General features: G+C 42.9%; 2 protein-coding genes across 3 annotated transcripts in view; one reads left to right on the top strand and one right to left on the bottom strand.

The window, feature by feature from the left end:
- Positions 1 to 11,903, bottom strand: part of SPG11 (SPG11 vesicle trafficking associated, spatacsin) — a 90,243-nt gene extending 78,340 nt beyond the window's left edge. The window contains exons 1-3 of the mRNA XM_068275076.1: positions 11,793 to 11,903; positions 4,055 to 4,255; positions 46 to 239 (exon numbers count right to left, since the gene is read on the bottom strand). Of these exons, the coding sequence (XP_068131177.1) occupies positions 46 to 239; positions 4,055 to 4,248 (388 nt within the window). The 5' untranslated portion in view covers positions 4,249 to 4,255; positions 11,793 to 11,903. The remainder of the gene's footprint in view (positions 1 to 45; positions 240 to 4,054; positions 4,256 to 11,792) is intronic.
- Positions 1 to 25,003, top strand: part of CIAO2A (cytosolic iron-sulfur assembly component 2A) — a 142,498-nt gene that overhangs the window by 107,372 nt on the left and 10,123 nt on the right. The window contains exons 1-2 of one of the 2 annotated variants that reach the window (XM_068275078.1): positions 11,982 to 12,109; positions 22,591 to 22,755. In XM_068275078.1, the coding sequence (XP_068131179.1) occupies positions 12,019 to 12,109; positions 22,591 to 22,755 (256 nt within the window). In that variant the 5' untranslated portion in view covers positions 11,982 to 12,018. Of the gene's footprint in view, positions 1 to 11,981; positions 12,110 to 22,590; positions 22,756 to 25,003 lie in introns of those variants that run through there. The other variant, XM_068275079.1, reaches the window with a different exon arrangement.

The raw sequence follows: 25,003 nt of genomic DNA, 5'->3' as shown, positions 1-25,003 counted from the left end.
TACTATGAGCACTTTATGGTAAATGACATGAAGTGTGACACTCACAGACATGATTCTCTGCACACAGCTGCCTCAGCATGTCTTCAGGACACATGCAGGTAATGGTGAGCTCAGCCTCCTCATTCTCATCATCAACACCCACTTTATAAACGCGGATCTCATTGTCCTCTCTGAGAGCAACAAGATGTGCCGTCTCTCCCAGCACAGCGTCATTGCCGTGTCCAGCCTCCCAGAGAAACCTGGAATCCATACAACAGAGGAATCCTGGATTACATGTAACATACAACTCTGCCTCAAATATTGCTAGCCATAGACCCTCAACAAGCATGCAGCAAATCAGGTGTTTTGGACATTACTAGCAGATCTGATAAGATGAGCTGCATGCTTGTTTCTGGTGTTACTCAGACACTACTGCAGCCAAATAGATCAGCAGGGCTGCCAGGCAACTGGTATTGTTTAAATTAATTCATATTGCCCTACAATGTATAGCCCATTGGAGGACAATGCCCATTTGTAGTTTTGTTCTAAGCGATATCTGTCTGAGGAAGAAGCATACACTGTCCCACCCTTCCATCATAAAACACTGAATACAACACATAGGTCTTTAGCCACAACTTTTATCATGCAATACACTTCTTAAAGAGAGCCCGAGGTGGGCTCAAAAAAAAAAAAAAAAAAAAAAAGGCTACCTGATCCGCAGGCCTCCCGTGGGCTGCAATTGCCCACTTTCGCTTGTGTGACCTCTGGGTCACGACCCTGCTGCGCTGAGAGACTGTGTTGTCTCTCATAGTGTGGCGGGAGGCTGGGGAGTGGCAGGAGGCGCGGCCAGGGGAGAGAGCTGCCCAATGGCAGCTCAGGAAACCCTGTAGGAACGCCGGGCGTTTTAAACAGGGAATTCCTCTCCCCTCTGTTTACCTCCGAGTTAGCGTCAAATCTTGTCGCTAAACTAGGGGGGGGGGGGGGGGCTATAGCGCAGCGGTGGGAGGGAGCAGAGATCGGCAGTTGGGGGACACAGAGCCATGTCTTTAGGCAGAGAACATGGCCCTGTGCACCATCTGCCCATCCCTCCCACCCCCCCTCCCTCCAAAGATCCATCTCGGGTTCTCTTTAAGCCTTGTACACATCCTGCAAATGTAGTCATCTGAAATCACTCCTGGTCATTTTAAATGACAATTAAAAGAGAGATGGTTTAGCTATCAGTTTATGATAGTTTAGCTATCAGGGTGGGTAGGTAGGTGTGTGTGTTTGCATAGGTGTGTATGTGTGTGCGGCAAAAAGCATCATGGGAAATAATATTGGTGGTTGGGCATGGTTTGACACATTGTCGATAACTAATGACCAGTGAACAGGCATCAGGAGACGCCTATGCATGCCTTGGATTATGGATGATCATTTCAGGTAATTTAAGTTAAAAAAAAAAAAAAGCGTGTATGCGATCTTATACTACAAGTAAAGGTAGCCATACATCTAGCCCATTCTGTTTCAATTGAAAAAACGATCGACTTTATTGGGCGATCGACATCAGCATGGTTGACCGAAACTCATTCAACTAGTGGCCCACAAACTACAACCGATATCCTATGTGATTCACTGTCACCAATCGATCGGTCTGAACATTGTTGTGTCATGTTCTAAATATACAAAAATCGATACAGAGTAATTTGAGTGATATGTGAACAGTAGCCGATTCCTGTGTGATCCACAGATATCTTGCATCAAGCTTGATCGACTAAGCTGGTTGACTCAACATGATATCGGCCACTTTTCATCGATTAGGCATACTGGAACGCACTCGATTCTCTCTCGATTCGATAAAATAATCTAATGAAATGGTCGATTGTGCAGCCAAATCGCTAAATGTATGGCCCCCTTTAAAAAAAAAAAAAATTATATATATATATATATTAATTTTCACAATGAATGGGGTGGCGTCTATCTGCAATGCTAATTTACATAATTTACTGAGAAACCTGAATTGCATTGTTAAGTGAACCTGTCAGGAATGAAATAGGGCAGCTGCTACAGCTAAAGTTAAATTATGAATTAACAAAGTCCGAAGGAGCCACTCTTATCTTTTCCTTAGCACCTGGTCCTAGTGAGTCACAGACCTGGAACAAGCATTGCCAAATCAAAGTCTGAACTTTTGTCTTGCATTAGGTAGTAAATCCACGATCTGGATGGCAGCTCCGGACTTTGCACATTAGAAAACAAACATCTCTGTGTGGTTCTATGACAGCTGTTTCAGCTGAATGCAGTAAACTAACAGGCAAGGAGGCAAGGAGCCAAGACGGGCCATCACAAACAAATCAATTTGTTTTAATAACTGTGAAAAATCATAGCAAAAACTGAAAGACCAACAACATACAGTTGGATGCGAAAGTTTGGGCAGCCTTGTTAATTGTCATGATTTTCCTGTATAAATCGTTGGTTGTTACGATAAAAAAAAGTCAGTTAAATATATCATATAGGAGACAGACACAGTGGTATTTGAAAAGTGAAATTAAGTTTATTGCATTTACAGAAAGTGCGCAATAATTGTTTAAATAAAATTAGGCAGGTGCATAAATTTGGGCACTGTTATTTTATTGATTCCAAAACTTTTAGAACTTATTATTGGAACTCAAATTGGCTTGTTAAGCTCAGTGACCCCTGACCTACATATACAGGTGAATCCAATTATAAGAAAGAGTATTTAAGTGGGTCAATTGTACGTTTCCCTCCTCTTTTAAATTTCTCTGAAGAGTAGCAACATGGTGGTCTCAAAATAAAGATCAAATGACCTGAATACAAAGAGTGCTCACCATCATGGTTTAGGGGAAGGATACAGAAAGCTGTCTCAGAGATTTCAGCTGTCTGTTTCCACTGTTAGGAACATATTGAGGAAATGGAAGACCACAGGCTCAGTTCAAGTGAAGGCTCAAAGTGGCAGACCAAGAAAAATCTCAGATAAACAGAAGCAACGAATGGTAAGAACAGTCAGAGTCAACCCACAGACCAGCACCAAAGACCTGCAACATCATCTTGCTGCAGATGGAGTCACTGTGCATCATTCAACCATTCAGCGCACTTTAAACAAGGAGATGCTGTATGCAGAGGAAGCCTTTTCTCCACCCACAGCACAAACAGCGCAGCTTGAGGTATGCTAAAGCACATTTGGACAATCCAGCTTCATTTTGGTATAAGGTGCTGTGGACTGCTGAAACTAAAATTTAGTTATTTGGGCATAACAAGGGGTGTCATGCAAGGAGGAAAACAACACAGCATTTCAAGAAAAACACCTGCTACCTACAGTAAAATTTGGTGGTGGTTCCATCATGCTTAGGGGCTGTGTGGCCAGTGCAGGGACTGGGAATCTTGTAAAAGTTGAGGGACGCATGGATTCCACTCAGTATCAGCAGATTCTGGAGACCAATGTCCAAGAATCAGTGACAAAGCTGAAGCTGCGCCGGATCTTTCAACAAGACAATGACCCTAAACACTACTCAAAATGCACTAAGGCATTCATGCAGAGGAACAAGTACAACATTCTGGAATGGCCATGTCAGTCCCCATATCTGAATATAATTGAAAATCTGTGGTATGAGTTAGAGTTAAAGAGAGCTGACCATGCTCAGAAGCCATCAAACCTGAATGAACTAGAGATGTTTTGTAAAGAGGAATGGTCCAAAATACCTTCAACCAGAATCCAGACTCTCATTGGAACCTACAGGAAGCGTTTAGAGGCTGTAATTTCTGCAAAACGAGGATCTCCTAAATATTGATTTCATTTCCTTTTTGTGGTGCCCAAATTTATGCACCTGCCTAATTTTGTTTAAACAATTATTGCACACTTTTTGTAAATCCAACAAACTTCATTTCACTTCCCAAACATCACTGTGTTTGTCTCCTAAATGATATATTTAACTGACATTTTTTATCGTAACAACCAACGATTTATACAGGAAAATAATGAAGATTAACAAGGTTGCCCAAACTTTCGCATCCCACTGTATATATTCTAGCCTAAAATAAAAAAAAAAAAAAAAAAAAAAGAGAGAGAACAAAAATCCCTTACTGTGTGAATAGTCCCTCTGGACTTGCATGAAATCCTTGGGGTGTGCCGGGCTGGAAGACTGTGACCTGCAGCACCCCTTCTGGCAGGAGGCTGCATAGATTCAGGTTTTTGTGCCTGAGAAAAGACACTCTCACTGGCTGCTTTGTCCAATCCTGCAGAGTGATGCCAGGATCCAGGAGAACGCTCAGCTCCATTTTGCACCTGCACCAACAAATTAAACATAAAAAAGCATTTCACATACGGATTTGTGTACTGTAAATTAAGCATAAACCAAGGCCAAATACTACATTTTATACAGACAATTAACGTTTTTTGACATAACCTTGAAAAAGTCATAAAAGTGTACCTGAGGTAGATTAGCGGAAAAAAAAAGAGATACTTACCTAAGATGAAAGAAGCCTCCTGGGACTTGCCCTTACACGTGGACCCCTGAAAGAAAGCTAACAAGAGCTAGTCAGATTGCTGATCGCTAATGTGATCTTCTCTTAATGCACAAGAGCAGCTGTACTGCGCCTGTGTGACTATGGCCAAGGCTTGGGCAGTAAGCCGAAGATGCTTGTGCATGATCTTCAGGAGGGTCCCAAGCAGCAGGAGAGAGGAGGACACGGGAAATCTCTGGAGCATCTCTTTAAAGTCACTATCATGTACTGTATTTTTGGGACTATAAGACACACCTCGGTTTAGAGGACAAAAATCATGGGGAAAAAAATAGTAAACCTGATGCATCCATGGTGCAGGGGGTGCCTTATGGACCTTTTCTCCCCAAACTGTCTATATCTAAGCTACACTTTCCAGCTACACTAACCTCTGCTGGCCCCACGCCCCAGCTACACTCACCACACTCCCAATTACACTCACAGCTACACTAACTACACTCCCAGCTACACTACCGAGGCCTCTATTGTTCCTAATTCACTGGTGCCCTCTAGCTGCTTAACTCATGCGTGACCCCGGCGCAAGTCAGGCAATCGTGTACAGCGACGGCATCTTCTGATAAAAGCAGCTGGAGACGGACGGAGGATTCTGAGTGCGTCGTTGGATAGGTAGGAGCTTGTTGGGGGTAAACATGACTGCATCTTATTATTTATATAATTAATATAAGACTGACTAAGTTTCCCACCCCACTTTGGTGCAAAAAGTGTGTCTTCTATTCAGAAATAATATGGTAATCTTGGGCTGTATACAAGTTGAATACACGCACACTACAATTGTCAACAGTAGGGAACGAAGGGTGACAGTTTTGGCCACAAGCTCACAGAGATTCCCTCTTCCCTATGGGAAGGAGAGGAGGGAAGACTGCACAACCTACAATGGAATGGCTCTGGCCATTGCCCTCACTTAAAGAACTAGCATGGCAGATCTATCTTCAGTGGTACATCTGCACACATGCTAGAGTTTTAGATGAAACAGCCTGAAACTGCTGCCTTGGCCATGTTCAGTCTAGCATGTGCGCCAGGCTATACTGAGTAATAATGGTCAGCAGATCCATAGCCTGCATCAGAAAAAAGTGTAACTCAGAAGAAAAATATGTATTTTACTATCAAGCTTTGTTCAGACAGATATCTTGCCAAGTAGATTGGACCAGCACCAAGTGCCTTCCCAACGCTACATCGAAAAAAGGAACTGAGCCAAATGACTCAGTTCACACTTCTGTTTTTGACTGGCAGTGAACATTTGACATCACATGCAATGCATTTTCTTCCAGCAGAGGAAGCCACACTAATGCAGACATGCAAACTGCAGATACACTCCTACATACAGTGCCTGCGTGAATGAGGCATAGATGAAAACACATTGCTTTATCTATTGCAACAATAATATTGTCACTTTAATCTGAGAGAAAAATATACTACTTCCACTGTTTAAAGGAATACTATTGATTAAAATGTTTTTTTCAGTTGAAATAGGAAATGTTTGGGAAGTGCTGCTAAGTACTGCTAAGTACTGGTGCTTATCTCTTTGTTTACTGTTATCTAATTCCTTTCGCGGTCTGCTGCCGGAGTGAGCCATGAGGGGAGGGGGGGGGGGGAATTCCCTCACAGTGTATCTGTTAACTCTGTGTGTGCAGAGAGCTCAGAGACAAGCAGAGCTTTCTCTCACAGAGAGCAGAGGAAATGTATCTTATGTGCAACATAAACATTTGTAATTGTGTGTGTGAAATTTAATAGGCCTTTGTTTTCATATAACTCTGACATGCTAAGAACAGTGTAATATTGAAGCAGACTGCAGAGATTCACCTATGCAAATGAGACCTTCCAAATGTAGCTAAAATCTACACACAATGAATTACAGCTTTTGCTTCTGATATTTAACATAAAAAGTAGGAAAATGTTTACACAGCTACTTAGACATTATTTGTATATTGTCATTTTAGAACACGTGGGCATTAATGTTCCTTTAACTGAAATGATTTCCATATCAGTATAAAGTTAAATAATCTGGCGAAACAATAGTAGACAAAATACTGAATAATTTAGGAGCTGTCTTGTATATTACCTGAGTGTGTCAAGCATTACACACACAATTGCTAAGTGTAATTTGATAAGCAAGACCAAGTTTTCCAACTTTTCTACTTCAGTCTTTTTAGTAGCGGTTCACTGAGGGTAAGAAACAATTATAAATAATGGAAGAATTCACATTACTGAATGTCACAGCCAAGCTGTTCTGTGAGGGCTGGTGCACACCGAGCGGCTTTTTCAGCGTTTCTGCATCCGCTTGCGGCTGCGGATCCGCTTGGTCAATGTATCTCAATGGGGTGGTGCACACCAGAGTGGGAGGCGTTTTGCAGAAACGAATCATCCTGGGGTGAGGCATTTTTGGGATTTCGGATGCGTTTCTGCCTCAATGTTAAGTATAGGAAAAACGCAAACCGCTCTGAAAAACGCCTGTTCAGAGCGGTTTTGCCGGCGTTTTTGTTACAGAAGCTGTTCAGTAACAGCTTTACTGTAACAATATATGAAATCTACTACACCAAAAACGCTACACAAAACCGCAAAACGCTAGCCGAAACGCTACAGAAAAAGCGTTTCAAAATCTGCTAGCATTTTGTGGATCTGCTAGCGGTTTTTGGTGTGCACCAGGCCTAACACCAGATATCGCAGTATCCTGATGTAGAGTAAAGGAAACCTATAGCAGCTATCTTGAGTAAAACTTTAAAGTGGGCCTGAACTCATGCACAGGACAAGTGATTCCCCCTCAGCTGCAAGTAATCACTTGTTATGTAATTTTCTCTCTCAGTTGTGTCAGCACAGGAATCTCCTTGAGTCTCACAGCCTCAGCTAATTTGTAAACACAGAATGTTAACCCTTTGTCTGCTTCCAAGAAAGTAAAAACACTGCAGGAGTTGAATGATTTTTGTACCCACTCCATAGCCCTGCATGGGCTGTGGAGTTGGAGTTGAGGAGTCGGAGCCTTGCACACGTCTGACAGATCAACTCATCCAACTCTCTTCTCGATCCTCATCTGCTACTTCCCTTTGTCAAGGACTCCACAATCGTTCACCCCTGTACATCTCCTTACTAGTCTTCAAATACTATCGCAACTACAACCTCTGCTATGCACATGACCTTCTTCTCCCTCCCCTAGAATCACTTTTTCCCATTCTTGTATACAAAGTTTCTCATGAGCTTTCCCTCTCCCATGGAATTCCCTTCCAAAGTATCGATCACTCTCCAAACATTAAAGCATTCAAGTGAACCCTTAAAATGCACTTTTTTTAAACAAGTATACAAAGCATTTAGCCTCTGGGGGCAGGACCGGGGGCATAACAGTAGCCAACTGCATATGGCCATATAGCCAATGATGGGTCCCCCAGAGGCCCCCGGGGCAGCACACACACACATACACATACATATACATACATACATACATATATATATATATATACATACATACATACATACACATATATATATACATACATATATACATACATACACACACACTATTTGCCCCTTCCTGATTTCTTATTCTTTTGCATGTTTGTCACACTGAAATGTTTCTGCTCATCAAAAACCGTTAACTATTAGTCAAAGATAACATAATTGAACACAAAATGCAGTTTTAAATGATGGTTTTTATTATTTAGTGAGAAAAAACCCCTCAAAACCTACATGGCCCTGTGTGAAAAAGAAATTGCCCCCTGAACCTAATAACTGGTTGGGCCACCCTTAGCAGCAATAACTGCAATCAGCGTTTGCGATAACTTGCAACGAGTCTTTTACAGCGCTCTGGAGGAATTTTGGCCCACTCATCTTTGCAGAATTGTTGTAATTCAGCTTTATTTGAGGGTTTTCTAGCATGAACCGCCTTTTTAAGGTCATGCCACAACATCTCAATAGGATTCAGGTCAGGACTTTGACTAGGCCACTCCAAAGTCTTCATTTTGTTTTTCTTCAGCCATTCAGAGGTGGATTTGCTGGTGTTTTTTGGGTCATTGTCCTGCTGCAGCACCCAAGATCACTTCAGCTTGAGTTGACGAACAAATGGCCGGACATTCTCCTTCAGAATTTTTTGGTAGACAGTAAAATTCATGGTTCCATCTATCACAGCAAGCCTTCCAGGTCCTGAAGCAGCAAAACAACCCCAGACCATCACACTACCACCACCATATTTTACTGTTGGTATGATGTTCTTTTGCTGAAATGCTGTGTTACTTCTACGCCAGATGTAACGGGACACGCACCTTCCAAAAAGTTCAACTTTTGTCTCCTCGGTCCACAAGGTATTTTACCAAAAGTCTTGGCAATCATTGAGATTTTTTTTAGCAAAATTGAAACGAGCCTTAATGTTCTTTTTGCTTAAAAGTGGTTTTCGCCTTGGATATCTGCCATGCAGGCCATTTTTGCCCAGTCTCTTTCTTATGGTGGAGTCGTGAACACTGACCTTAATTGAGGGAAGTGAGGCCTGCAGTTCTTTAGATGTTGTCCTGGGGTCTTTTGTGCCCTTTAGGATGAGTTTTCTCTGCGCTCTTGGGGTAATTTTGGTCGGCCGGCCACTCCTGGGAAGGTTCATCACTGTTCCATGTTTTTGCCATTTGTGGATAATGGCTCTCACTGTGGTTCGCTGGAGTCCCAAAGCTTTAGAAATGGCTTTATAACCTCTACCAGACTGATAGATCTCAATTACAGTACTTTTGTTCTCATTTGTTCCTGAATTTCTTTGGATCTTGGCATGATGTCTAGCTTTTGAGGTGCTTTTGGTCTACTTCTCTGTGTCAGATAGCTCCTATTTAAGTGATTTCTTGATTGAAACAGGTGTGGCAGTAATCAGGCCTGGGGGTGACTACAGAAATTGAACTCAGGTGTGATAAACCACAGTTAAGTTATTTTTTAACAAGGGGGGCAATCACTTTTTCACACAGGGCCATGTAGATTTGGAGTTTTTTTCTCACTAAATAATAAAAACCATCATTTAAAACTGCATTTTGTGTTCAATTATGTTATCTTTGACTAATAGTTAACGGTTTTTGATGAGCAGAAACATTTCAGTGTGACAAACATGCAAAAGAATAAGAAATCAGGAAGGGGGCAAATAGTTTTTCACGTGTGTGGTGTGTGTGTGTGTGTGTGTGTGTGTGTGTGTGTGTGTGTGTGTGTGTGTGTGTGTGTGTGTGTGTGTGTGTGTGTGTGTGTGTGTATATAATTTTTATTTTTTTTTAGAAAAAGCGACACCAATGCTAATCTAGAAATAAAAACCACATATAGAAGTAGATAAATACTACTTCTACTTACATAACAGATGTATTGTGCTATCCACGTAATGATTCCTGTGAATTTTATAAAGGAAAAGCATAAAATCCTATTCAAGGCAGTGGCCATTTTACCAAGCTAATGCTGACATCCTATCCTCCCTGACTCTTGTTTTCCCCCCTCCCTTCTCTTGCTCATTGTGTATTCATTGGCTGCCCTCCTCCCAGAGTCTTCAGACACTCCCACTGAGGTGTATACTAGGAACTGCACTGTCTTTTTTTTTTTCTTTTCTCCTCCAATCGCTGAGTCACCTCAGCTTTGCTTGTAAACACAAGTGAGCAGAGGTGTTTCAGATAAGAAGCTAGGCAGGGAAATAAATGGAAGAGGAGGAATAGATTATAGATAAAAAAAACAGCATTCAACTGTTTGGCACTGACTACTAAAGAGCCAGTATTCCTAAAGTATGTGATAACTCCAAACCATAACAGCAGAAAAAGTTTTGCAAGTTTTGAATGCAGGATTAGCATCTTTATCACTTAAAGGGAACCAGAGATGAACGATTCACACAAAATAATCATATCAGTTGATAGCTTGTAAAGAATAAATGCTCTACCTGATAATTTCACCACTCTGGTGTGCCTTTTTGAGTGTATTTTTATCCATTTTTGTTCAAGGAAATCTCCAATATAGCCGTCGGCTCATACCTGTTCTGCTTCCGGGTTATGAGTTGTTCTGGATGTGCTGTCTAGCCTCTATGAGACTATAGACAAGCAGGGCTGCTGCAGCCTTTCATCTGTCTGCTTTCAACTATTATTCTGGTATGCTGTGTGGCTGCCTGTAGGGAGTGTCTCTCATAGAAATGAAACTGCATACAGTAGATAATGACTGGCTGCACACTGCACACAGATACACTTGTCTGTTTCAGAGCTTCTTTCTCGGCAGCAGCAGCCCCTCCCATGTCAACAGCTCTGAGTAAGGAAATCTGAGCTAGGAGGTGGCAGGCTTGGGCTTGAAAAGACTCCACAGAAGAGTGACACAGCTATAATGATTCCAGGTCAAACCTAGACTGAATCAGTCGGTGGATTCTTATCACAGTTGATAACAGATAGATTAGACTGAGAAGAATAAAACTAAAAGCAGGGTAGGTGTTTACTGTCATGTTCCCACTGATAAATGTAATAAAATACATGAGGGTGCTTCGTCTCTGGTTCTCTTTAATACACTCAGACCAGTTGCTGTTGAAATTTGGTTTTTATGGTGACAATACCGCTTTAAGCTGTAGACCTAATGCACAGCAACTGAAAGAGGAAGCACAGAACAACTGAACATTTTACATTTATTTTTTAACCACTATCAGTGCACATCTAACCTATACGATCAGCGTTATATAACACAGACTTAACATGGTACCATTTTAGACAGTAGGATCATGGTACCCAGCCTGATCACATCTTTGCAGGCACACAGCATTCTTTTCTCAATTTTTTACAAATTTTCCAAGTTAAGATGCATACTGCTTGCAGCTTGGAACTTAGCCAAAGAAATGCCACACAAACCTACAGTATTTGCCCTAAGCTGCATACAAGTGAGGTTTGGAAACAAACTTCAACAAAATCTGCATTAAGTCGAAACATATGCATTTAACTCATCATCTGTGCAGCCTTTATCAGAAAGGAATACACCTGTTATTGAGGAGTCAGATTCCATCCCATGTGCACCATGTACCCATAAGGGCCTCCCTTCTGTCTGTATTGTATTCCATGCAAAAATATATGGGCACTATATACATAAATAAATAATAATCCGGGCAAGACCCTGGCTAATTCCACCTATCCTATCTATTAACAGTAAGGGAATCATGAATTATGCTAATAGGCCAAAACAAAGCTACAGCCCCCTGCAACCCTCTGACTGAAGCTACCCCCCACTTGTATCATTTGCATCTCACATCCATCACTATGCACTGAACCTGTATGATAATACTACAGAAGACAGTAGAAGATAAATATTTGTATTCATAGCACTGATAATAAGCTGGGCTGTGTTACCTTTCCCACTACATTAGCTGCTTCACCATCACACAGCACCAATCTTCATAGGGCTCGCGCTGTCCACTTTATTTACACGACTCCTTGTGTGCACCTCCACTTCCGGTGAGCGTCACATGACACCTCTCTCTTGGTCACGCGGAGAAGCGAGAATTGCTACGTCAGGCAAGAGAGCGGCTGGTGGTTGGGTTTGAGGCGAGTGACGTCAGGCAGTGGGCGTCAGGGCATGGAGTTGCTGTCCGGGTTGTTGGCTGCTCTCCGCGGGGGATCTAAAGGACGAGGCCGGGTCATGGAAGAGCGAGCCCTGGAAGTGTATGGTAACTGCTGCCCTGCGTGCTCCCATCCTGTGTGTGTCCTGGGGGAGGGGAGGGGGCTTTGTACTACTACTGTGACGTTACAGGCAGGGGCTTCCTCACTGCTAACTGCACCCAGCACTGATAATAGTGACAGATAAGGCAGCGTGTTCTGCAGCAGGGACACACTTCATAGGCAAATTAGGCTATGACAAGGAGTGCTTGTTCCAAATATTTATTGCTTCATTCATAAAAGTAATTTTCAAACGTCTTAAAATTTACGTAACTCGAGAGTCTTCACCAGGTTGGGTGTGGTATGAACCTTGTGTGTTTTAATCTTCTCATGAAAAGAGCATGATACATTTGATTGGGGTATTTCTTACAGCTATTTTTTTTTTCTTGGGGGGGGGGGGGGGGGGGGGGGTAATATTCAGCACTGACTCTGAAATAGTTGCAATATTCATGTATAGATTGTCATTGTTTGCCCATTGAAAACTCTTTCTTCTCCCAGATTTACATTCTGAAATTTCTCAGGTGGTGACATCTTTAGTTCTGCCACTGCTGCCAGTTGATCTGTATGGAATGTTCGTTACTGAGAGTTCTATGCATAGAGGGAAATAATGCTTGCTTGGTAGTTGTAAAAAGCTGTTATTTCCCACAATGCAATGAGGTTTACAGACAGCAAACTGTCAGGACCAAGGTCATGACATCACACTGTGGGAGAGGTTTGAACTTAATATCAGCAATACAGATTTCCCTGATGGGCTATTCGAGAAGGTAAAGATTTCTTGTGGGAAAGGGGGCATCAGTTACTGATTAGAATGAAGTTCAATCCTTGATTAAAGTTCCTTTTTAAAGAGAATCCTAATAGCAGACAGAGGCTGGCTGTGCATATAATCGCCAGCCTCTGTTGCTATATATCGTCCCTCCTGGGCCCCCCTGTGCTCTGCCCCCCCATAAATCACAGCCACGCTGTCCACACGCAGCATGTCACCAGCCGACTGTTTACAATTGCCTTTAAATCTCTGCGGCTCCCCCGCCTCCTCCATAGCTCCGGTCCCTGCCCACGTCCCTTCCTTCCAATCAGCGGGGAGGGAAGGGACGCGGGCGGGGACCGGAGCTATGGAGGAGGCGGGGAAGTGGCGGAGATTGATAGGCAATTGTAAACAGTCGGCTGGTGACATGCTGCGTGTGGACAGCGTGGCTGTGATTTATGGGGGGCAGAGAGCAGGGGGGCCCTGGAGGGACAATATATAGCAACAGAGGCTGGTGATTATATGCACAGCCAGCCTCTGTCTGCTATTAGGATTCTTAGAACCCACCTCAGGTTCTCTTTAAGGACTCTTTCAGAAGGGATGCTGAACTGTGCATTTGACGAGTAGTTCATTGTCCCATCTGCCATCCACAAATGCCATTTGGATGCAATTAGCGGAGTCATCAATCAGATACTGCTAAACCCCTCCCCCAACTACTTTACCCGGGGATTCCTCCAGCCCCTGGCAGCCGCTATGTCCCTCGATGCATCTCTGCTCTTCGCCGCTGGTTCCCGGTGCTTGACGGTGCCTCAGCAGGCATCCTCTACTGCGCCTGCACGAGCACCGCTGTCAATCATCTCCACGTGGTCCAGAGCGTACTGTGCAGGTGCATAACTACTGCGCAGTACACCCCGGACCACGTGGAGGTGATCAACAGCGCCGCTCATGCATGCTACCCAGAGGTCGTCCCACGCACCGTTGGGGACTGGCGGATAGCGGCGCTGCAGTGAGGGACATAACGGATGCCAGGTGCTGACGGAAGCCCCAGGTAAGTAGTGGGAAAGGGGGGAGGTAGCAGTATCTGGTTGATGACTCCTTTTAAAATATAGCCGAATGGGAGCGTTTGTAGCACTGGGTGTCTCAGCGCTTGACACAAAGGATATCATTCATAAAGCATTTCCGCATGCGGAAATGCTTAAAACAGCTGACTTTACCGACCACTCGGCAAAGTCAGCATTCATAAAGGCTCTTTCCGCATGAAAAAATGACACTACCGAGCAGAGTGATAAATCACCGCCTTGTGCGGTGATTATCGGAACAAATGTAGCAAAATGTTAATTCATGAAGATCACCGCAAGCGGTGTGAGGTCGGGAAGTATCGCTCCCTCTGATGTGGCGATAACAATGTAAGTGAATGGAGACACACAGACCTCCCAGGCAGCTGCAGCAGAGCGGAACACGGAGAAATGTATCAACTCGGCAGCTTCCGTGTCTCCGCAAGCCTACCGCCTGCCTACTGCCAGCCTAGTTCGGGGAATCTCCGCACTGCTACCGCAACTGGATACATTTTTATGAATGCCATTTCTTAGATATGCTATTCATGCACTTGTAAAGTTGGTGTATCTTGAAGCAGGCCAAGTCATTTAAATACTTCTTGTTCTTCAAGATGATTATCCTGCTGTCCATTTTTTTGTATTCTCTCTGTGACAAATTCCCATGCAAGTGTCAGAATGCTGACTAGAAACAGAGGCCCCGATTCAATAAACTTTTCTCACCCACCCCGTGCAAACCAAAACTCATAATGAGTTGTTCTTAATTATCTTAAAGAACACCTGAAGCCAGAAATTACATTTTGAATTAAGGCCAGGGATTGCTTTTTCCTGACACTGCTTCTGCTGCTTGTTGTCTTCACTTCCCATTCACAACCTTGAGCTTTTGTCAAATATTTTCCAGGAAATGCCTATGCCCAGGCATTAGTGCTTTTGAACTGGGCATGTGCGAGTTCCGAACATGCATTGCCCTGTCTGTTCTTCAGTCCTTCCCGGATGTTGTGTGTACCTAGCTCTGCTCTCATACTCTGTAACTTGAACTTGGCAAGATGAAACCTGATCTGCTGTCTGAATATTTCAGTACTTGCTTGTCACATGTATTTCAACTACATTAAGCAACATGGATATTGTCCTCTCTCTCTCTCTCTCTCTCTCTCTCTCTCTCTCTCTCTCTCTCTCAAAATATACATCTAGTCATTATTTAGTTGTCTCTTTCAGTACTTCTCAAGTTTAAAAACTATTATTTCTGAATAACTGAGTAGTGAATAACTATCTTTTGGCTTGAGGGTCTTTATTTCCATAAATCAGCTATGCACAGTAGAAAACAAAGCAAGCGCTCACCAATATGGGCTGCAACTGAATGACTCATTACCTCATATGCACCGCTTAAATAGCTCAAATACACACTCACTTACAGCTTTCCACAGCTATGCACAGTGGCATATCCAGTGAAGATGGCGCCTATGACAAGTACTGAAGCTGTGGCCCTTTGGGAGGGAGTTTGAATATGTGCTCAAAACCTGATTTCAGTGTTTCAAAGATGAACTGAAGCATGACCAGCCAGGATGAAGAGTCTCAATAATGGTTGAGATGCTAATTATTTTGAGTTGATGTCAGTATTAATTTTATGCAAATGTATTTAGCTTCGTAACAGACCAATAAAATACAGTTTATTTTTTTTCCCAGGTCCAGTTGTTAGGTGCATAACATTTGCATTACCTCAAAATCATTAGCATCTCATTGACAATCACTCACCTCCAGTAGCAATAGGATGGCGAGATGCTATTATTCTATCTTGCATGCAGATAAAATTCATATTGTATCCAGCTTGGAACTAGGCGAATCAAATGCACTTCCTATTGGGTTTGATTAATCAACTTCCAAGCTGAACATCGTTTTTATGAACTCATCCTGCGGACCAGAATTATTAGCACCTCACTGAACAAATCTTATTTCTAGTGGCAATAAGACAGCGTATATGTATATATATGAGGATCAGTGTCACTCGGACCATCCAGAGGCTTCCAACCACCAAGGTAAGTATCTATCTTGAGTTGCATTTTTTTTTTAATACTCTGCTGAGAACATCAAGTGTACAGCTGCCCTGATACGTGGCCAATAGATCTGGAGTGCTGGATCATCTTGTGTGAGTGGGATTGTTCTCCTCCTTGCCTTCATCATGCCTTGTGCCATCGTTCTTCCCACCTCTTCTATAGCAACAGAACGCCTTGGTAGCCCTAAGTACAGTTATAAAGACAGTTCCTTCCCATAACTTTTGTTTGCACTTTTCAGGCTGTTTTAATAAAATCATGACTGTTTTTTTACCAGGCCTGTGGAGTCGAAGTCGAGGAGTCGGAACAATTTTGGGTACCTGGAGTCGGAGTCGGTGGTTTCATGAACTGAGGGGTCGGATGATTTTTGTACCGACTCCACAGCCCTGGTCTTTACTGTGGAATTCTGTAACTAAGAACTGTAAATGTTGGCTGTGCTGACCCAAGGCTTGAGGTTGTTGTGCCTGTGCGGTATAAACACTTTCACTAGTCTCGGGGGAGCTTTCAACCAGAGAACTCTTTTTTTGTTTGTTCCACCCATAAAACCTGAGGGAGGGAATAGTGATTTGGTTTAGGGGCCGTTAACATTACAAATGCGGACGGCCACGCGCGCGGAACGCAACGCATGCCATCCGCGTTTGTATGCGTTGCGTGGCTGATCCCATCGCTGAAAAGTGAATGGGACAGCCGCGCGTTTTTGCAAAACCGCGTGCAGCATGCGTTCCCGGACCGCACTGGTCCAGAACACATGCAGTGTGAACATCAGACAGTGCAGTCTATGTACTGTCTGATGTCGTGCGTGTCGGCCTCCCGCACACGTTTCCAAAACGCGGCTGGAAATGCGTGCAGTGTGAACGGGGCCTTACTTGATTATTCCAGTTAAAGTGGACCCAAATAAAAAATACAAGATTTCAGAAATAAAATCTATTTTCTAAATTATAATAATAAATAGCAGCCTTTTTTCAGCTGCATGATGACAAATATAAAATATTTTACATTTATTGGAGGAACTCCTCCCTTCCTTTCATATTGCCAGGACTGAATCCGGCAGACTGGTGAAGTTGAACAAACAAACACAGAACATTTATATTGCGCTTTTCTCCTGGCGGACTCAAAGCGGTGTCCGGCAATGGAGGAATTGCTAATGGCTGCCACCTGTATAACCCTAGTAATGAAAAGAGAAGGGTGAAAAGCAGCATGCACTGAAATGCTCATAGGCTTCAAGGAGTGTTTATTTATCTTTGTATGTGTCAGAGTGGTCCAACTAAATATTTTGAATTAAAAAAATGTTTGGTTTGGGTCCCCTTTAAGTTTAGAAAACAATGTTAACTCAGCTGTTGTTCACAGGAGAAACATACACTAATAGATTTGCAGCTGATTCGAGCATCAGATAGATTTCTGTCAGATGCCTGCCAGGTCGAATCTGACAGGAATCTATCTGATGTGTGACACACACTAGGAACAGATTTCCAATAGACTTCAGAATAAGCTCTATTGGAAATCTATTGAGAATCGATCTAAAGGCATTACTGCACCATTAAATCCAATGCAACTCTATGGGCCATTGATCTGCTGCCAGCAGCAGATCGACCTAGATCTTCCATCCTGTCAGATGAAATCGGCCGCAAATCGATCGGCAGCCGTTTTCCAATCGATTTGATTGAAGCGATCAATCGATTGAAGGCTGAAATCGACCAGTGTATGGGTCCCTTTAGGTTTGTGTATGGAGAAGTACCCGTGTGTGATATGCGCAACTCCTGTTCATCGTTATTGTTTGAGTTTATCATGCCTTTATTTACCGTACTTATTGCTGTATTTTGGTTATCCAAGTGTGCAGCTTTGGACTATTTAGATTACCTTTGGAATAGCCGTTTCTTTATATTTAATGATATTTTGTCTGTAGCAAGCATTGCACAAAATCATGGGCACTAGTCTAGTTTAGGGGACCCAGTAGGAATCCTCATAGGGAACAGTTCTCCAATCACAGCACTCGCTGCAGCTCGAAGTGTTGTGATTAGCAGAATAGTTTGGGCGTAGTTTACTGCAACCTATCTGAAACCTAGCAGTTAGAGAGGGTGCTGTCCAGCCTATCACATTAGCAGAATTCCCCCCATGAGGCTTCCTGCTGGGTCCCCTCAAGTAAACAAGAGCCAATCATGAGCTCTGCAGGAAATGTCATCTGCACAGTTTTCAGAAATCAAGATAGATTGCAACACCCATGATGCACACGGCACATGCTGCAGTTCTGACCAGCAAGATAAGATGATACTGTGCGCTCATAAAAAAAATATGTATTTTGGTATCAAGAACATGGCAGAGATGAGAGGATGTGATACTTTTTAAATGAATCTTTATCTTGGAAATACTTCAATATGCATACAAAATGTCATAATTAAAAGTATGCATACATTTTCATGTACAATAATGCTGTCAGTTCACTTGCCCTAATCCTATTCCCATGGCTGCCTGTAAAAGAACCCAGAGTACTTACTGTTCCTGGTGCTTGTGGGTCTACCCTCATCCCATGCCTGTAGCTACTGGCAGTTGTATGAAACCGCTTATGATCTGGCTACCATAGGGAACTCTTCAACTGAATGTCTTTTGTTCAGGAAAGAAACAAAACACTCCATTTCTAGGGCTTTCTCTGTGTCTTGGAGTATCAGCAGTGTGTTTTTCACAAGTAAGATTCAAAATGTGGGAAGACCCTTGATGCAAAAGTAATGGGGAACATTGACTTTTTATTTGCATTGCCCCAGGTTAATTTGTGTCTTTAGCCAGTCCAACCAAGTCCCACCAGTTTTGTGAGTTTAGCGCAGCCTGTGAAACCACATTGCTGAGATATCAGTGACTCCACCTGTGTGTATAGTGAGTGACCAGCAGAGTGTGAACTGTATGTAGGGCAGGTTTGGTCTAACATGAACATCTTAAATGGAGCCTACACTATATGGTATTTTGTTTCTATTCCTCTTTTTTTTTTCTTTTTCCAGAATAGCAATTCCTAATCTGTTTTTATGCAAGTGAAATTGGCTTCTAAACGTATGGCACATTTTTAGTCCCTGCCCAGCGAAAGGCAATATCTCTCTTTTTCTGGCGTTTGTTTAGCCTTCTTTTCCTTATTTTGCATAGCTAAAAGTTCAAAGGACCAAAGATAGCTGCAAAGGAATGAGCTTTCTTGGTTCATCTCCAGTTCAGAAGCTAAGTAGGTAGTGCTGTAATGAAAGTAAATGCCTCCAAACACTCCTAGAAATAAAATAAGTTTATTTAGTCCTGCTGCATTTTTCAACAGGTAACTTCTGCTCCCACAGTAACTGGATGGTAACTGAGTGGAGTTTCACCTATTGTAGATGTGTGCCACGGGATTGGAACAGTAAATCTTCAAAATCTATCGTAACAATCCTGTTTTTTCTTCTTCAATAATCTACAGTAATGGCAGGGAGAGGTCAGTAATACAGTGTTTGTCTCATAGATGGTAGCCAGAAGCTCTAATGCATTGGTTCCATGTAAAGGGGAGTTAACAGGTTTTTCTCTTGTTGCTATGCATAAGGGCATGCTGATTAAGGAAAAATTCCACCAAGCGTCATTAGATGATAAGTAGGAATAACATTTCTGCTATTTCTCTGACAGGTCCAACACTGTCACTTACTCAAACTCCACCTCCTCACCACACCCTCTGACTGTTGGGATACCTCAGGTACTTTTGTCCTTGGTTCCCTTCTTGTCATTTGTAGTATGTGGTCCAGTGTTAGTCATGGAGAGAATCAGAAGACATAACAAAAGTTGTTTAGGTAATAGATTTAATGACTAGATTTAATTAAGAGTTTAATTTCATAACCGTACAAGGTTTCTTTGCAAGCTTTCAAAACTGAGACAACCTAGCCAAGAAGAATATGGAGGCTGCCATATTTTGTTTCCTTTTAACCACTTGCCGACCGCCCACTGTATATTGGCGGCGGCAAAGTGGCATGCGCAGGACCATGTAACGCACATTGGCGTCAGGTCCTGGGTCTCTTCCGGGCCGGGGATCGCTCACAGTGATGCGCGCGCATCCGCCGGCAATAGGCTCCGCCCACCCACGTCGACAACCCGCCGGCCGTTCGGAAGCGCCGGCGAGTTGTTAACCCCACGATCACCGCATACAAAGTGTATAATACACTTTGTAATGTATACAAAGTGTATTATACAGGCTGCCTCCTGACCCCCCCCCCCCCCCTCTCCTTTCCTTTCTCTCCTATGCAGAATTGACCATTATATATGATCTCAAAGTTCCAGTGTTCTTTCTAGTGGTAACTTTTTACATTACTTTTTAGTTTTTAGTCTTCTCCCATGTTTGCTATTAACTACAGTTGATTACATTCATATATCACATTTTGTATTGGCAATGTCACTGTTTTTAAAATGACACATTTTTACTATGTACACATTTGTAATGTTCCCTTTAACACGAGGGCTGGTTGAGGTATAGGGTGGAGTTTTTTCTCCTCCCACCTACATAAAGCCCTCTCCTTGCAGGTTCACTTTTAACTATGATTAAGGGCAGATTGTAAGCCCGACACGCGTCAGTTGAACCCTGTGATTTTACTGCATTTTGCTATGTGGAATTTTTGAATAAAGAATACCAGCATTTTTTCTACCACTGCCTGGTTTGCGGATCCTTCTGTACACATTTATGGATTGGCCTGGCTTCCCAGATCCTGCACCCATTGGTTGAATTAGTAGGGGGTTTGAGCGTTTTTGACTTTCTAATTTAGGTGGTAGGTTGTATGACCGAGCAATAAACCGTGAATGCTGCAGTGGTCTGAATGGGAAAAAAAGGCTCTGGTCCTTAAGGGGTTTTTTGACGCGTACATTTGAAAACGGCGCCGGGAGACTTGGGCACAGGATCCAGCTGTTATATGGCTGGTCCTGCTTCTGCACAAGTCCGGGCTGTTTTAATTACTATTCCCCCTCCAGGCCGCCATGGATAGTGGGGGAATGAAATAATTCGGCTTCCAGCGATTGCTGGAGGCCGAATTATTGTGTTTTTTAAGGAATCTCGGCTCCGTCTTTTGACGGAGCCGACGTTACTCACTGAGCGCTGCAATAGGAGTGATTCCTATTGTAGTCTATGGAGGCGCCGGCTGCGCCCAAATCTAGCAGCGCTGAAAAGCACTGCTCCGTTTATGACTGCAGTCCTTAAGTGGTTAATGAATTCCAGATGCCTGTCAGTCTTACTGATCTATTTGGCTCAGCAGTATCTGATTAACACCAGAAATAAGCATGCAGCTAATCTTGTCAGATTTGCCAATAATGTCAAATGCCTGATCTGCATATATTTGTTCAGGGTCTATGACTAAAAGTATCAGAGGCAGAGGACCAGGCAACTGGTAATTGCTTAAAGCTAACCTGTAATAGCAAAAATCTCCCCTGGGGGTACTCACCTCAGGAGGGGAAAGCCTCTGGGTCCTAAAGAGGCTTCCCTGTCCTCCTCCATTCCCTAGATCCTGCTTTGGGACCCCCGAAGTGTGGCCTCCCTGCGCATGCACGGTAGCACCGCCCCGCTCAGGCTCCGGCGGAAATAGCTGAGCCCGATTGTGTCTGTGCTACTGCACAGGCGCAGACAGCTCATGCCTGCCATAGACCTGATCCGAGCCTGGCTTTTTTTAAGGAAAGCCAAGCGAGATGGAGCTACTGCAGGGGTCTCAGGACTGAAATGGATGATGGACGGGTGAGGACATGGGAAGCCTCTTTAGGATCCAGAGGCTTCCCCCTTCTGGGGTGAGAGTACCCCATAGGTACAGTTTAAAAGGAAATAACTATGGCAGCCTCCATATCCCTCTCGCTTCAGTTGGCCTATACGTTTATTCTTCAGGCATGATACAGAACTGGATCAGAACCGTACCAACCATACCAACTGATAGAAAACTGATGCAGACTGACAGGACTTGAACGGGACTGTACACATTTTATGTGTGAGCCTTAATAAAACCTAACATATTACAACCTTTACATATTTTGCAGAATGATGGAGGGTAGAGAAGTTCTTTAAAAACTCGGATGTTTTTATTGGAACCCCCTCCTAGCATGTGCCGTCCCGGCTAATGTGTTTCACTATGTGGAACTGAGGTCTCATTTAAATTGGACCTGGAATCTTGCACAGGACAGAAGGAAAATATAGAGAAATGCACCCTGTATGTATGTAGAGTTTAGCCTGTCTAATTCCCCCTCATTTGTGATTAATCACAAGTGTAATTTGATCTCTGTTGTCAGCTCAGGGCAGCTAATTTAGTAAACGCAGGAGGTTAACCCTGTGTCTGCTTTCAGGAAAGCAAGAAGTTGGACACACTACAGATTTATTGCAGCATTTCTATCTGCTGTAAATTGTATCATCCTGATTCAACACTTCTTGCTATCAGCTGTAACAAAGAAATGTTTTTATTGCTGTTGCTTATCTTTTGCGAGCAGAGTGGAAGTCCTGAGTTCAGGTCTGCTTTAAAAAGCTAGTGAGGTTGTAGCAAGAATCTAAGTGAGTTTCAGCACCTGTTGGCTGTAGCGAGCACACTGTGGCTTGGTTTGGAGTTATCCGAAATACATCTGAACTGAATGCTATAGAGGAAGAAGTTTTAGTTTAGTACATGAGACTGTGTGTGTGACTATTTATCTATATTGCACAGATATAATCCGGAATATACGGGATCCAGAGAAGCCCAATACGTTGGAAGATCTTGAAGTTGTGTCAGAGAGCTGTGTAACCGTGGAGGAGCTGGATGAAGATTGTTTCCTGGTGATCATAAAGTTCACACCTACCGTTCCACACTGCTCTCTGGCCACACTTATTGGTGAGTATCTGTCTGCAGTATTACATACAATGCATGACCATTGCAAAGAAATGAACAGCGCTACTTAAAAACAGATGAGTGCTTACCTGCAAAAAAGTGCACACCCCACTCATGGGATTCAAATACACAATGAGCATACACATGACCTGTCTACCACTTGGAGGATGTTAGTTTCACTAACAATTTGCAATTTGTTAGGTACTTGTCCCTCCCACTGTCGAAGAAGTCTTTCCTCCATGGGAGGGGACCTAACACTAACTAAATTCTACCTATGCATATGCATAGCCTGGGCGCGCTACCAGTAAAATTGAGAATTGCGCAAAAAAAAGTGGGATCAGCGCATCACCAGGCCGCCTCTGAATGGCCTCAGCTCAGAGATGCGCTGAGCCCCCCCCAGAGACTACAAACGCACCTTGAACCCAAACAGAGGCTCTGCATATACACCAAAGAAAACTATCAAGTGGGAGCAGCTGACCAGAATTAAATCAAACATAGCAAAGAAATGAACAGCGCTACTTAAAAACAGATGAATGCTTACCTGCAAAAAAGTGCAGACCCCACTCATGGGATACAAATACACAATGAGCACACATACAACCTGTCTACCACTTGGAGGATGTTAGTTTCCACTAACAGCTTGCATGCAATTTGTTAGGTACTTGTCCCTCCCACTGTCGAAGAAGTCTTTCCTCCATGGGAGGGGACCTAACACTAACTAAATTCTACCTATGCATATGCATAGCCTGGGCGCGCTACCAGTAAAATTGAGAATTGCGCAAAAAAAAGTGGGATCAGCGCATCACCAGGCCGCCTCTGAATGGCCTCAGCTCAGAGATGCGTTGAGCCCCCCCAGAAACTGCAAACGCACCTTGAACCCAAACAGAGGCTCTGCATATACACCAAAGGAAAACTATTAAGTGGGAGCAGCTGACCAGAAATAAATCAATCAAACATAGCAAAGAAATGAACAGCGCTGACCATTGGAGCAAAAAGCATAGGAGGTTAATAGAAATGGTACAAGGGTAAACCATTCCTCTCAACTGTTTGAGATAAGAAAGAGGGACACTGCCACATCCTAACCACACCCCTATTCGCACATACCTTGAAGATTACATAGGAGAAATATGTTGTTTTAGAATTCAAACCACACTGGTATTTTCTGTCCTGGTTCATTTTCTTCATATTAGCAAGAATTATATATCAACTTAAAGGATGGGAATAAAGTTTAGAGTCAATTAAACACATTCTCAGTAGAAAAATAAATATATTTACATAGACGTGTACATGAGCCCCGAAAGAGGGTGAAATGAGGAAGACAGAGGGACTGGGTCCTCAAAGAGGGACTGTCCCTCCAAAAGAGGGACAGTTGGGAGCTATGGGTAAACCCTCAGGTCTCACAAGATGGTATTAAATATCCATATGGAAATGTGAGTGACAGAAATGTGGGATTTGTCATTGTTGGCTGACATGGTCTTCCTATTAATGTCACTGCATAGTTAGGAACATGGAGACACCATGAAGTATGCTTGAACTGGATTTCCAGTCATGGTGCAAAAATAACCCTGTACCAATCGCATACTTCCAATAAGGTCCCTGAACTTATCTTCTGCAATCTAAGGATCTGGTTAAATTTAGTGGGTCATGGAAAAGCAGGATCACCATTAACAACTTATTCAAACTTGTAGGAATGTGTAATGCTGGGTACACACAATGCGGTTTCTCGTTCAATTGCCTATCTGATTGTTTACCGATTCAATTTTCCGATCGATTTCCGATTCGATTCTGTTATCTTTTCTTAACTATTTCTATTCACTTCTTTGAGAAATTGTTGAAAAAAACGATCGAAAATAAGATCAGACATGTCCATCTATCTAACACAAAATTGTATGGTGTGTACCTTGCATCAGCAGCTGAAAGAGAACAAAAAGCCTCCTTCCTAAAATGCTGAGCAGAACAGAATTTTCTGAATAATCACAAATACACTCTGTTTTAAGAAGGCAAACATCTGTATTGGAGCATGTAAACGCCACTGATGTAATACTGTAGTCCCTGCACTGCACAGTATTGCATGATGGTGATGAAGATGAACATCATCATACACTGCATAAGAATCATTTCACTCACTGCTGTCACTGGTACAGCGTGTTGCAGAGCGATGTTATATTTTGCAGGCTGCATGCTTTTTAAGGCATTGTCCATTATTATTATTATTATTATTATTTATTGTAATTATAAAGTGCCAACATTT

Source organism: Hyperolius riggenbachi, chromosome 3 (genome assembly GCF_040937935.1).
Source record: "Hyperolius riggenbachi isolate aHypRig1 chromosome 3, aHypRig1.pri, whole genome shotgun sequence".
NCBI classification, from domain to species: Eukaryota; Metazoa; Chordata; class Amphibia; order Anura; family Hyperoliidae; genus Hyperolius; species Hyperolius riggenbachi.
This window is presented reverse-complemented; position numbering and strand designations above follow the sequence as displayed.